Consider the following 13,147-nt stretch of genomic DNA (forward strand, 5'->3'; position numbering starts at 1 on the left):
TTTTTTTCAAATTTCACAAACTTAACCCCCTAACTTTTATTAAAATACAAATCGAACCCCCACTTTACTAACTTTTTTTTTAATAAAATCTGAACGCTAAAAGAAGCAACTTTCACAAAAGGAACAACCCTTCAATGTTAGATGTCGAAAAATATTCTTTTTTACAAAATAGATAAGACTTTTTTTTAACTCGCATTCAAAACGGAGCCTCCGGCGCGAAGCGAGGGCTCCACAACTAGTTAATATTAATTAATATATGATAGGACATGATAGAAGATAGCCTGGGTGGCCACCCATGAAATCTCCCCTGTTTCCAGCAATGGTGCAGGTTCGATCCTCGTGGGGGGAGTTTTCCCTGATTTAATTTCCAATGACTTTGAGAGTGAAATAAATCTCAGAGCCCTCTTGTGAGATTCGATCCTGGGTTTCTCCTCGACGCGTGCGTGTCTTACCAACTAACCAAGCCGTTCAAAAAAAAAAAAATAGAATGGATATGTATGTTGTATATATTTGTATTGTAATTCACCGCCTTTGTACTTTGACCCGTCCTATACCCACCGCGAGCACCATCACCATCCACATCACAATCAGACTTCCATATCCAACATGATATCGACTGATACTATTATTACTCGTAATAAAACAATTACTTTGATTGTGATCCTACTCTTCTTATTACTTTTCAGATCCGAGCCGCTTCAAGATGGAACTAATCATCAACCACAACAAGCATCTTACCCCCTTATTCACCGCCTACTTAATTGGGTCAAGATTAACACCTTTTACGCCCACCTCTTCCCACCTAATCTAGAGTAAGTAGTAGTTGCTCCAATTATTTTTAATTTTTTTTTTTGGACGAGCTATCCGTACATGAAAAAGTTATCGTTGCGCTGTAACTAACATTTATAAAGTTTAACAGTTTCAGAGGAAGAATAATCAGTGATGGACCACCAGTGGTAAGAAGCGGAATCAAAAGTAATAAAGGTGAAGAATGCGGGGCTGGAGAAAAGGTTAAAGAGGCTGTCGCCGTGACACTAGATGAAGGGAAGGCCGTCGTTGAGTCATCGGCAAAATCAGCCGCCGATTTCGCAAAGGAAAAGATGCATCAAACTGCACAAAGGCTCAAGGACGCCTTCTCTTCCCATCATCGTCAACAAGACGACGAATCCACCCAAGAGCTCTGATCCTAAAAAAAATACAATAATATATTTTGTATTTCATGTCACTTGTTCAACAATGCAAACACATTTTAACTTTCTAAAGGCACGTCTGGTTGTTATTATCACATACTGGTAGTAGGTGACGGAAAATATTAATCAACAGAATGGTTCAAAGATACGAAAGCATATAGTGTGCAATCTTAACACAAACAAGAAAAGGAAATTGTTTTATTTTTATTTTTTTGGGATGCTGCTTGTAATCATCATCCCACCCTTGAAGCTCAAAGCAATCGAAATCACACTCCCAAAACCTGCAATCGCAACAGAAGGGTGAACAGTTATATACAAACAGCTGGCATATATGTAAATAAATGTTTCTTTATGGCTTTGTTCAGCAGCAATACCCGATGCTACAATACAACTACAGCACTATGGCTTTGTTCAACAGCAATAGCCGACTCTAAATATTTCTGATACTCATATTTTGTGCCCTACACATAGCTATGTTCGATATATTTATGTGTAATTACTAAAGGTCAACGTTAGTCAACTTCCGACAAGACCGACTAATCGTTTCAAATTCCCAACTGACTTGTCTCCGTTTTGTGACTTTTCCAACTTGTAATTAAACAGAAATGACATTTACTGATGCATTAAGGGGGCAAAAAAAGGTGCACATATTGAAAGCCTCAGTCTAAACAGCCCAACGTCTTAATTGTGATTGCAAAACTAAGAACAGACATCGCATATGATTTCACAACAATTACAAACATCACACATGCGTCTCGCTACAATTACAAACATCACACATGCATTTCAATAAAACTACAGCATAACCAGCAACTTATCAGAAAACAGTACATGTTGCTCACTAGCATCTTCCAACAATTGTATCTAACTGCAATTCCAATACTTTTAGAAATAGTAATTGTTAAGGCTAGAATCTGCCTTCTATCAGAGTAGAACCCTAATCTACTAACAATCACAAACAAGCAAGCCGAATAATAAACACAGAATAAAAACAACACGAGAATTATAGTGGTTCGGTTTCTAGGTGAAACCTACATCCACTTTGGAACTAGAGAGTATTTTATTAATTTGGAGGTGATAATTTACAAGTACAATGAGAGACTATATATAGACTAAGAAAAAACAATAAAAGTCGGCCCAACCAATTAGGGTTGGCCAGACCCTGACTTGGTCACCAAGTAATCTCCAGGCCGGTTCTTATTGGGCTTAAATACCGAAGCCTACACCTCAACAATCTCCCACTTGGAGGCTTCGAATAACATCGATCTGCACTCTTGTACTTCTGCAATGCAAGACTCAGCTCATCTCTTCTCTCTCTAGTTCATGCCTTCTCTTCAATGTTCCTGAAGGCCAGTTGAAGCTATGCACAGCTTCTAACTTATCCAGCGTTACTGGTTTGGTGAACATATCTGCCGGATTCTTTGAACCTGGAATGCTTTCCAGATTAAATGTTCCATTGCTTATCCGTTCTCTGATAAAGTGATACTTCATGCCAATGTGCTTCGTCACTCTCTCTAGTTCCTGCCTTCTCTTCAATGTTCCTGAAGGCCAGTTGAAGCTATGCACAGCTTCAACTTATCCAGCGTTACTGGTTTGGTGAACATATCTGCCGGATTCTTTGAACCTGGAATGCTTTCCAGATTAAATGTTCCATTGCTTATCCGTTCTCTGATAAAGTGATACTTCATGCCAATGTGCTTCGTCTTAGCATGATAGACTGGATTCTTTGCTAACTTGATTGCGCTCTCATTATCACAATATAAGACAAATTCTGTCTGTTTGCAGCCCAGTTCTTTCATGAATGTCTTCAACCACACTAGTTCTTTACTGGCTTCAGTCAAGGCCATGTATTCTGCTTCAGTAGTAGATAGAGCCACGCTCTTTTGAAGCCTAGACATCCAACTCACTGTTGTTCCTCCTATAGTGAATACATACCCGGTGGTGCTCTTGAAGGTATTATTGCATCTACCCAGATCTGCATCAGAATAACCCATGAGAGTAGTATCCCTGCCCTTGAAACATAACCCAACTTTGGGAGTACCCTTTAAATACCGCAGTATCCACTTCACTGCTTCCCAATGTTCTTTCCCCGGAGCTGACATAAAGCGACTAACCATCCCAACTGCATGTGCTATATCAGGTCTTGTACACACCATAGCGTACATTAGACTACCCACTGCGGATGCATAAGGAACCTTAGCCATTTCTGCTTTTTCTACTTCAGTTTTAGGAGACTGATGTTTAGAAAGCTTTAGATGACTTCCCAACGGTGTGTTTCTTGGCTTTGTAGGCTCACCATTCATTCTGAACTTTTCAAGAACCTTGCGAATATACTTTTCTTGAGATAAAGAAACTGACCCATCTTTATTCCTGCATATACTCATACCGAGAATCTGCTTAGCTGGCCCGAGATCCTTCATTTCAAATTCTCTAGATAATTGCTTCTTCAAATTGCGTATTTCAACCATATCAGAACCTGCAATTAACATATCATCGACATAAAGAAGCAATATAATATAGGAGCTCTTGAACTTCTTCAAATAACAGCAATGATCGGTAGAACTTCTTACGAATCCTGTCTTCTCCATGAAATTATCAAATTTCAAGTACCACTGTCTGGGAGCTTGTTTCAAACCATACAAGCTTCTCTTTAGATTACACACAAGACTCTCCATTCCTTTGACACGAAACCCCTCTGGTTGAGACATGTAAATGTCTTCTTCAATGTCGCCATGCAGGAAGGCTGTTTTAACATCCAACTGTTCTAAGTGTAACTTCTCGGTTGCAACCATACTTAGAACCAATCTGATAGTCGTCATCTTCACTACTGGAGAAAAGATTTCAGCATAGTCGACTCCTTTCTTTTGTTGAAATCCTTTGACAACTAATCTTGCTTTGTATCGTTTAGAACCATCCCCTTCATCTTTGACTCTGAAAACCCATTTATTCTGTAAGACCCTTTTTCCTGGTGGTAACTTGGTCAGCCTCCAAGTTTGATTTTTCAATAAAGATTCCATCTCGCTTTTCATAGCCTGCTCCCACTGGAACGAATCTTTCACCTTCATTGCCTCAGAATAACTTTCTGGTTCCCCATTTTCTGTCAAAAGAAGATAGTTAACTGTTGGAGTAAACCTAACTGGCTGACTTGTGACTCGTGTAGATCTCCTGACCCAATTGGACTGGTCAGATTGTGGTGGGGACTGTGGGGTCTACTCATCATCAGACTCTGAGCTCCCACTATCTGAAGTCTGCTCGTGATCAGACTCCGAGCTTTCACTGTTAGGAACTCCCACTGGAACTTCAGTTTCATCCTCTGGAGTTTCTCTTTCATCTTCTCTAGTTGTCTCTATGTCAACCTCAAATTCAACTGATTCTTTTTCTTTTGGTGTTGAGTTGAAATCCTTGTACAATTCTGCTTCATTGAAGGTGGCATGTTTACTTCTGACAACATGTTTTCCCTTGTTATCCCATAACCTGTAACCCATGTCATCTCCCCCATAACCAATGAACACGTACTTCTTTGCTTTTGCATCAAGTTTGTCACCATCTTTATTAATATCATATGCACTGCACCCAAAAATTTTTAGATGCTCATAACTGATTGCTTTACCTCTCCATTCTTCTTAGGGTATTTTGAAATCAAGCGGAGTTGATGGAGAACGGTTGATCAAATAAGCGGCAGCGCTTACTGCATCAGCCCATAGAGTCTTTGGTAGTCCACAATTAAGTCTCATGCTACGTGCTCTCTCATTTAAAGTGCGATTCATTCTTTCTGCAACTCCATTTTGTTGTGGAGTACCTGGAACCGTCTTGATCATCCGAATGCCATGATCAGCACAATAGTTAACAAATTCGGTGCTGATGTACTCTCCTCCATTATCCGACTTCAAGCATTTTACCTTCAAATCACAAGATAATTCAACAGCAGATTTCCATTTCTTAAAAGCTTCAAATACATCAAATTTATTTTTAAGAAAGTAAACCCATACCTTGCGTGTTGAATCATCGATGAAAGTAACATAATAGCGTGCTCCTCCCAATGAAGAAACAGGAGTAGGCCCGAACACATCCGTGTGTACTAGCTCCAACTTCTGAGCCTTTAATGTTCTGCCTGCTTTTGCAAAGGTGACCTTCTTCTTCTTTCCTAGAACACATGACTCGCAAAAGTCCGATTCAACTCTCTTTAGACCAGGAATTTTACCATTTGACACTAGCATTTTCATTCCTTTGTCACTCATGTGACCTAAACGTTGGTGCCACTGACTGGTTAAGCTACGATCATTGGAAACTGTATTTACTTCGTTAGTTGGAACTTCTGCCATATAAAGAGTGCCTCTCTTCTTACCCTTGGCTATTACTAAGTTCCCCTTTATTACTTTCCACTGACCTTCACCAAATAGCACACTATATCCTTGATCATCAAGCTGTCCAACAGAGATTAGTTTCTTCTTTAGGCCAGGAATAACTCGGACATTTTCCAAGGTCCAATTAGTGCCCAAAGAGGTCTTCAGCTCTAAGTCTCCAATCCCTGTAATGTCAAGACAATGATCATTAGCCAAACGAACTTTACCAAGGTTACCTGTTCGTAGATTCTTCATCAAATGTGGACTTGGAGTAGCATGAAACGATGCTCCTGAATCCATAACCCACGCATCAATTGTATTCTCAATACAGCAAACAAGGACGTTATCATAATCATCTGTTGCAACTGCAACATTAACTTCCTTTGGCTTTGATGATGTTACTGGCTTAGTGCACTGGTTTCGGAAGTGCCCAGTCTCCTGACAATTCCAACATTTAATATCATTCCTCGTTCTCGACACACTCCTCCTTCTTGACTTTGACCTGCCCCTGGTGGTGTTACTTCTGCCTTTTCTCCTACCCCTCTCTTCTGTGCTCAGCAAGTTTCCTGATGGTTCTCCTGAACTCTTTCTTCTTATATCTTCTCCAAGAATAAAATTACGAATGCTCTCAAACTTTAGCTTTGAGGACTCTGTGGATCCACTGATAGCTGTGACTGAACCTGACCAGCTTTCAGGTAACGAAGATAATAATAGAAGAGCTTTGACTTCGTCATCGAACTTGATATCAACTGACAGTAACCGAGAGATAATATTGTTGAAGTTATTAACATGATTTGTTACTGAAGCACCTTCTTTCAACCTGGTGTTTACCAACTGTCTGATCAAAAACACCTTGTTAGAAGCAGACGGCTTCTCATACATATTTGCTAAGGTCTTCATCAAACCATGTGTCGTGGTTTCATTCACAATATTAAAGGCAACACTTTTTGTCAACGTGAGTCTGACAACTGCTAGGGCTTTCCTGTCAAGTGTTTTCCACTCGTCGTCTTTCATTCCTTCTGGTTTATTCTCATTCAAGGCTTCGGTCAGATCCTTCTGACATAACAAATCTTCAACCTGCATCTTCCACCACCCAAAATCTTGCCCATCAAACTTGTCGATTTTGATCCTTCCTTCTTCTGCCATTGTAAAAAAAAAATTATTGGATCTGAGAACAACAGCAATCTGATCTGTAACAGTAGCAGTAGATCTGTAACAGCAGAGTCTGGTTGCGGCTAGGGTTTAGCACCTGCAATCTGATCTGCAATCTGATCTGTAACAATAGAGTCTGGTGGCGGCTAGGGTTGATCAGCAGAGTCTGGTGGCGGCTAGGGTTTAACACCTGCAACCTGATCTGTAAAAACAGCAACAACAGCAGCAGCGACTGGATCTGTATCAGCAACAGCTATGATTGATGGCTAGGGTTGGAACCTGAGCTCTAGATACCAGTTGTTAAGGCTAGAATCTGCCTTCTATCAGAGTAGAACCCTAATCTACTAACAATCACAAACAAGCAAGCCGAATAATAAACACAGAATAAAAACAACACGAGAATTATAGTGGTTCGGTTTCTAGGTGAAACCTACATCCACTTTGGAACTAGAGAGTATTTTATTAATTTGGAGGTGATAATTTACAAGTACAATGAGAGACTATATATAGACTAAGAAAGAACAATAAAAGTCGGCCCAACCAATTAGGGTTGGCCAGACCCTGACTTGGTCACCAAGTAATCTCCAGGCCGGTTCTTATTGGGCTTAAATACCGAAGCCTACACCTCAACAGTAATTTACACCAGCTAACAGAAATAGGCAACCTCACTTTCGCGAGATTGTTTATTGTTGTTGTAAAAGAAATAAGCAAAGGATCATAGTTTGACATTAGCCACAAAAATACACATCTATACATGGAGGCCAGCCTCAATTATAGATTCCAAGAGTTAAAAATTGGTTTGTTAATACAAAACTGACATAGAAAGCATTTCTAATACCACTACAGTACTGTGTGTTATTCATATTTTTGTGTCCGGCGTTCAAGTTTAATTACAAGGACACTTAGACAGCAGGAGGCTGAGAGAACAAAGTCTAGTGCCCTAAGCAAGCAATTTGGCGTAAAGCACCCATTCAATACAATTAGTGACCGGATCGATGTCAGATAATACATACTGAACAGGATAAGTTAATTCGCTTCAATGGAAATTAATCATATAAAACATCAATTTCACTACTAGCAGGAGGCTGAGAGAACAAAGTCTAGTGCCCTAAGCAAGCAATTTGGTGTAAAGCACCCATTCAATACAATTAGTGACCGGATCGATGTCAGATAATACATACTGAACAGGATAAGTTAATTCGCTTCAATGGAAATTAATCATATAAAACATCAATTTCACTACTATACCACCAAAATTAAGACTTTAAACAGAGAAACTAAGGACTTCACTCTACTTAGGTGTGTCTATTTAGCTAATCCTATCGAGTCATCACTTCACCTTAATTGTTCCATTTACAGGCCTTGAAATTGATCATATGTCAATGTTCTCCATTGTTGCCCAATTTTGAATTATGATTTTTTTTCAATGTAAGATTTATTATTTGTATATGTGATACATTATTAAGTCACAAACAGCTACAAATCATCATTTTGGATGTCCATCGAAAACTTTAGCTAAAGGTACTAAGAACAAGTTGGACAAGTTCTTCTACGTGCAAATTGTAAAGGTATAATCACCACCCTTTATTGAGAAACACCTGGTTAAGAAATGGTGCTATGTTTAGCTTTAAAAGGACCAATGCACACTTGCAACAAAAAAGGAACTAGCATGACTAAATAAGTAACTCTTTTCAAATGCAATTAGTAATACATAAAATACGGTCTCCTCTTTAACTCACACCCTTGAATTTGAACATGCCATCCTACTAAACACCATTTCCGTCCTCTAGAACATCTGTAAAAATTAGGTCTTTATGTTGTACCTGCTCTTCAATTATTTTATCGGTATCAATTCAGAAGCTATGATAATCTGTCCTATTCTTATGAGAAGTTCCTGGTGTTGCATTTGTGATTCTTGCCTTCTACGAAAACAGGGTGGCCTTCCTCAATATTATAGGATCCAATAGTGTCGGTTGCTTTGCTAATACAAAACTGACATAAAAAACATTCCTAGAGTACCATGAGTATTTCATAGCTTTAGGTCTAGCATTAAACCAACTTGGAAAGATCAACATTACACTTCGACAGAGAAGGCTATGAGACAGAAGCTATTACCCGAAGTAGGTAAATTGGCATAAAGCACACATTTTCTAATGTTATTGATACTTTATCAAAGTCACTAACGGTCTAGAATCATCATAGTCAGCTATAAATTGCAGCTCTGTTGCTGAATATAGGTATTAAAAACAAGTTTGACAAGTTCGTCTACACGGAAAATTGCTAAAGGTATACTTGTCACCCTTTATTGTAAAAGGCCTAGTTAAATAATAGTGTTATGTTTAGATTTTACATGACCAATGCAAACTATTAAGAAAAGGAAACTACCATGAATTAATAAGGGTGCATTAGATTGCCTCTTAATTCAATTGTTCAGCATTCAATGCGGAACTGTTCACCATTCAGTGCGTTTATTTGTGACATTTAAATGACAAATGATATTGAACCGTTCACCATTATGTGTTGAACCATCTAGAGTTTAAATTCTCTCTAAACAATTAAGCACCACCATTTCCTTTAATATCCTCCTTAAATTATATCCTAAACACTTACCAAAAATTATATTCTTTTATTTTTTCATTTATAAGGTTAACACATTCATTTTACATCGTTCATAGAGTTCATTTAAAATAATTATCAATAGGTTATTGTCGTTCACATTAGTTGCATACTGGGAAGAAGCACAAGAATACAATAACATTAATTCTAGTATTCAAGTCTTTGAGTAATATAAAAGGAGTTTGGATTAGCTTTACTTTTGGAGCTTATTGGTTTATAAACCCAATAAGCTTCAAATCTAATTTTTCCTCGCATACCCTCTCACAAGAGAGCTTACAAGCTCAAAAAAAAAAAAATTATCAAAACACAAAATGGAGATTATTACCTCAAGCTAAATTAGCCCTAAAAACACCACCAAAGTCAAATTCGTCAAATTCTTCAAGTTAGTTAAATTAAAATTATGATTTAGTCTTATGTGTTATGTAACCAATCAAATTACTCATTTGAATCCTTCATACGTGTTTCATTTCTTGATATACTGTGTCCTTCGTGAAATACATATCAAATCTCAATTTTTTGTTGTGTTTGCATCAACCTCTCATTCCACATATATAATCTTGTGTTTTGGGGATTTAATTTCAATATAATGATCTAATAAGCGAGATCCGATCGGATTAATATGGATTGGATCCGGTCCGATCCCCTATTCTATATCATACAGGTAATAAATAGTATAAAAAACAATTAATTAATACCTGATTGAAATGATCAATGAGCAGCGTGCTCTTTAGCATGTTGCTGATGCTCGAGGTGACGTCGTTCTTCAGGAAGAGCAACGAGATAAGAGAAGATCATACCCCCAAAACAGACATGATAAAGAGGTACGATTGAATCAGTTTGGATGTATTTGGCATGGTAATTATCCAACCATCTGGTGAATATGTTCTTTGCGTTGCTTGGTGTAAAATCCTTTTTGACTACAGCCGGAACCTCGCTCACCTTCAGTCCCCTGATTTCGTTGAAGAATTTCCTCATCGCCATTTTCTGATTTCGATTTGATCTGTGAAACCCTAATCTGTGATGTGGATTCTAAAATGGGGAAAATTGGCTTTTGCGGCTCGTTTTATTCGCAGGTTCTTTTCGAGAATTGCTATCTTTCTTTTTATATTTTTATTAACCTGTTTTGTTTTTTTTTTTTTTTTTTTTTTTTTTTTTTTTTTTTTTGCTAAAAACAACTATTCCTGTTAAATAGGAAACAAACCTTCATCGAATAATGAAGGATCTAAGAGTTACAGATCAAAACAATTCGAAAAAGCCCAAAACAAGTAATGTCACAAGTAATGATAACTCCAACCGAGCCAAAAACGATATAAATAAACTAGCAAACTAAAAAACGAACATCCAAGAAAATGCTCAAAACAAGTAAACGTTACAAAATATCGATAACTCCAACCGAGCAAAAAATGCTATAAATAAATTAGCAAACTAAAAAAATGAACAACTAAGAATACACTAAGCGAAATCTAAAACAAACAAACAAGGACCATCGTTAATCAACACAAAAACATTCAACAAAAATCGAAAGAAGACCAGATCGTTCAAGTGATTATCCAACTTTTTTTTGAACTACTAATCCCACTACCCACTTTATGAGCAGTGCATAATCGTTGCAGGCGAACCTCCATGACCATGAGTGAGAATAACTTTGTAGCTTCATGGAATCGAACCCTTGGCCTCCACGATGGAAAGCCGGGGTCTTACCATGTCACCACCACCCACATGGTGCTACATATATTATATGTCGTTACATACGACGTCAGACGTGGTGTTAAAGTTCTTTATTCTTCTTCTCTATTCGAGGTTTTTTTCTTTTTTTTCCCTACTCTATTTAAGTTTAAATAGAGTAATTACTAATATATTGAAAATAATTAATTATTTGTTCTTAAGTATTTAAATGTGCTTAAGTAATTACTTGTGTATTGAAAATAATTAATTATTTTTAAGAAGAATTTATTTCATTCGCCTTAATATATTATTTTCTTTAAAAAAGGCATAACTTTTTATATAATAAAAGATAATATATAAAGTGTATATAATATATAATGTTTACCATACAAACACACACTACTCATGATACATTGTGTACCATAATTATTAAACTAGATCTTGTTACAGCAAACATAATCAGGCAACAAAAGACATCAGAACGTACCAGACTAATTAGATAATAACATGGCCAAACATAAAGACCTGATCAAATGCCCAATGAGACCACTCGAAATGAACCTTTTTAACTATTGATTTCATCCACTCGTACCCTCGCATCTGTATTTCATGAAATGTAGCATCTGCAGTATGTACCATAACTATTAAACTAGCTATTCCCATATCCTTTTACACATGTTATGCACACATTAAGATCCAATAAATGCCTTCTCATATGATTTTACACACATTATTCGCTTTAGCATCGTGTTCTCCACATATACTGTTAATTTATGCATTTAATATGGTTATTTGCATTTTGTGATGAGTTTCTTTAAGCCTTTAAAATGTGTTGCATAAAGCATTTGGAATCAGTTATCTCAAGCCATACGAGTTGATAGTTGTTGCAATATCCAAAGTAATTTCAATATAGCAAAATGGTGTCAAACCCTGACTTTGATGGAAGGCTATTTGTTGATAAGGTTGGGACGTCCCTGTGAGACAACAATCATGTATCTTTGAATTCTTCTATCGGTTGATTCAGATAATATTCGAACTTTTTCAAAGAAGACATTGTTTTCGAAAGTCAACGAATAGGGCACTAATTTGTGACAGTCAAATCTTTGAATCAAAATTTGGCATTTGTGATTGAACGTCACATTGGTTATGGTAGACGTACCCTCTTTTGGCAAGACTTTTGGATTGGCGACATGTTGCTTATAAACAGGTTCAAGAGGTTATATATTCTGGAATCAGTTTCATCCCGTGATGAAGATGTCGAAACAGTTGAGCATACTCTCATCTTTTGTAAACACGTCATGAACATATGGACACATGTTTGTAAATGGTAGAATCTCGGTGATGTTCGTAGCGTAAGTTTAAGCGAACTCTATTGTGGCAATGGATGCTCATCTAGTTTGAGCACCGGAAAACAATTGTGGCAACTGGCAAGTGGTCGAGTGGGTCATCGGTTATATGTTTTGGAACTATAGAAAAAAATGTTCTTAAGAATGTCTCAGCAAGTGACTCGGTAGCCTCAATGAGATTATAACAAAAAGTTTCGAGTGGATCTCAAATCGTGCAAAGAAGAAGGACATCGAGTGGTATCAATGGTTGTTAAACCCGGGGTTCGTTGTGACTTCATCCTTGGTCTCTTATCTTCGGTTTTTTGGTTTTAATTGCGTGCAGGCTAGATCACAATTGTCATTTCATTTTAATGGAATAAGATTTCTCTACTTTTCTAAAGAAATTTTTTTTGGCATTTATATATTTGGTGTCTCATTACTAATTGGCACATAATAATTTATACAAAATATTTAGTTTCTTTGTACAAGATAATTCTGCTGCATATCAGATGATATTGTGTCTCATGAGAAATGATGTAGCCTATGAACAATAAAATTTGATATTTTGATATGATGGTTTAGATTATCCATTGTTTTTAATCTTATATACTTCTTACTTCTATTTCTACAAGCATGGTTTTGGATGCTTTTATTGGTCCTAACATAGTTTATTAACGCTAGTAAGCATCGTTATTTGCAACTACCTACCCTATTACTGCAAAAAATACTGCTACTTTTTTTCCTTGTTCACTTGGTGTTATCTATGGCTATAATGATAATGATAATGATAATAAGGTCAAATGAAAAAACCCAATTTGTAATAGTGTTGTTTACCGTAATTTTTTTTTCCCTAAAA

At 37.0% G+C, this 13,147-nt stretch overlaps 1 protein-coding gene across 1 annotated transcript; it reads right to left on the reverse strand.

The window, feature by feature from the left end:
* Nucleotides 1–1,196: 1,196 nt before the first annotated feature.
* LOC139853382 (uncharacterized) lies at nucleotides 1,197–10,392 on the reverse strand. The gene is made up of 2 exons (XM_071842770.1): nucleotides 9,997–10,392; nucleotides 1,197–1,471 (listed from the first exon to the last, which is right to left on the reverse strand). Exon 1 carries the CDS (start codon nucleotides 10,280–10,282, stop codon nucleotides 10,010–10,012), a length of 273 nt encoding a protein of 90 aa, XP_071698871.1. The 5' UTR covers nucleotides 10,283–10,392; the 3' UTR covers nucleotides 1,197–1,471; nucleotides 9,997–10,009.
* Nucleotides 10,393–13,147: the final 2,755 nt, after the last annotated feature.

The sequence above is a fragment of the Rutidosis leptorrhynchoides genome, chromosome 6 (assembly GCF_046630445.1).
Source record: "Rutidosis leptorrhynchoides isolate AG116_Rl617_1_P2 chromosome 6, CSIRO_AGI_Rlap_v1, whole genome shotgun sequence".
NCBI lineage: Eukaryota > Viridiplantae > Streptophyta > Magnoliopsida > Asterales > Asteraceae > Rutidosis > Rutidosis leptorrhynchoides.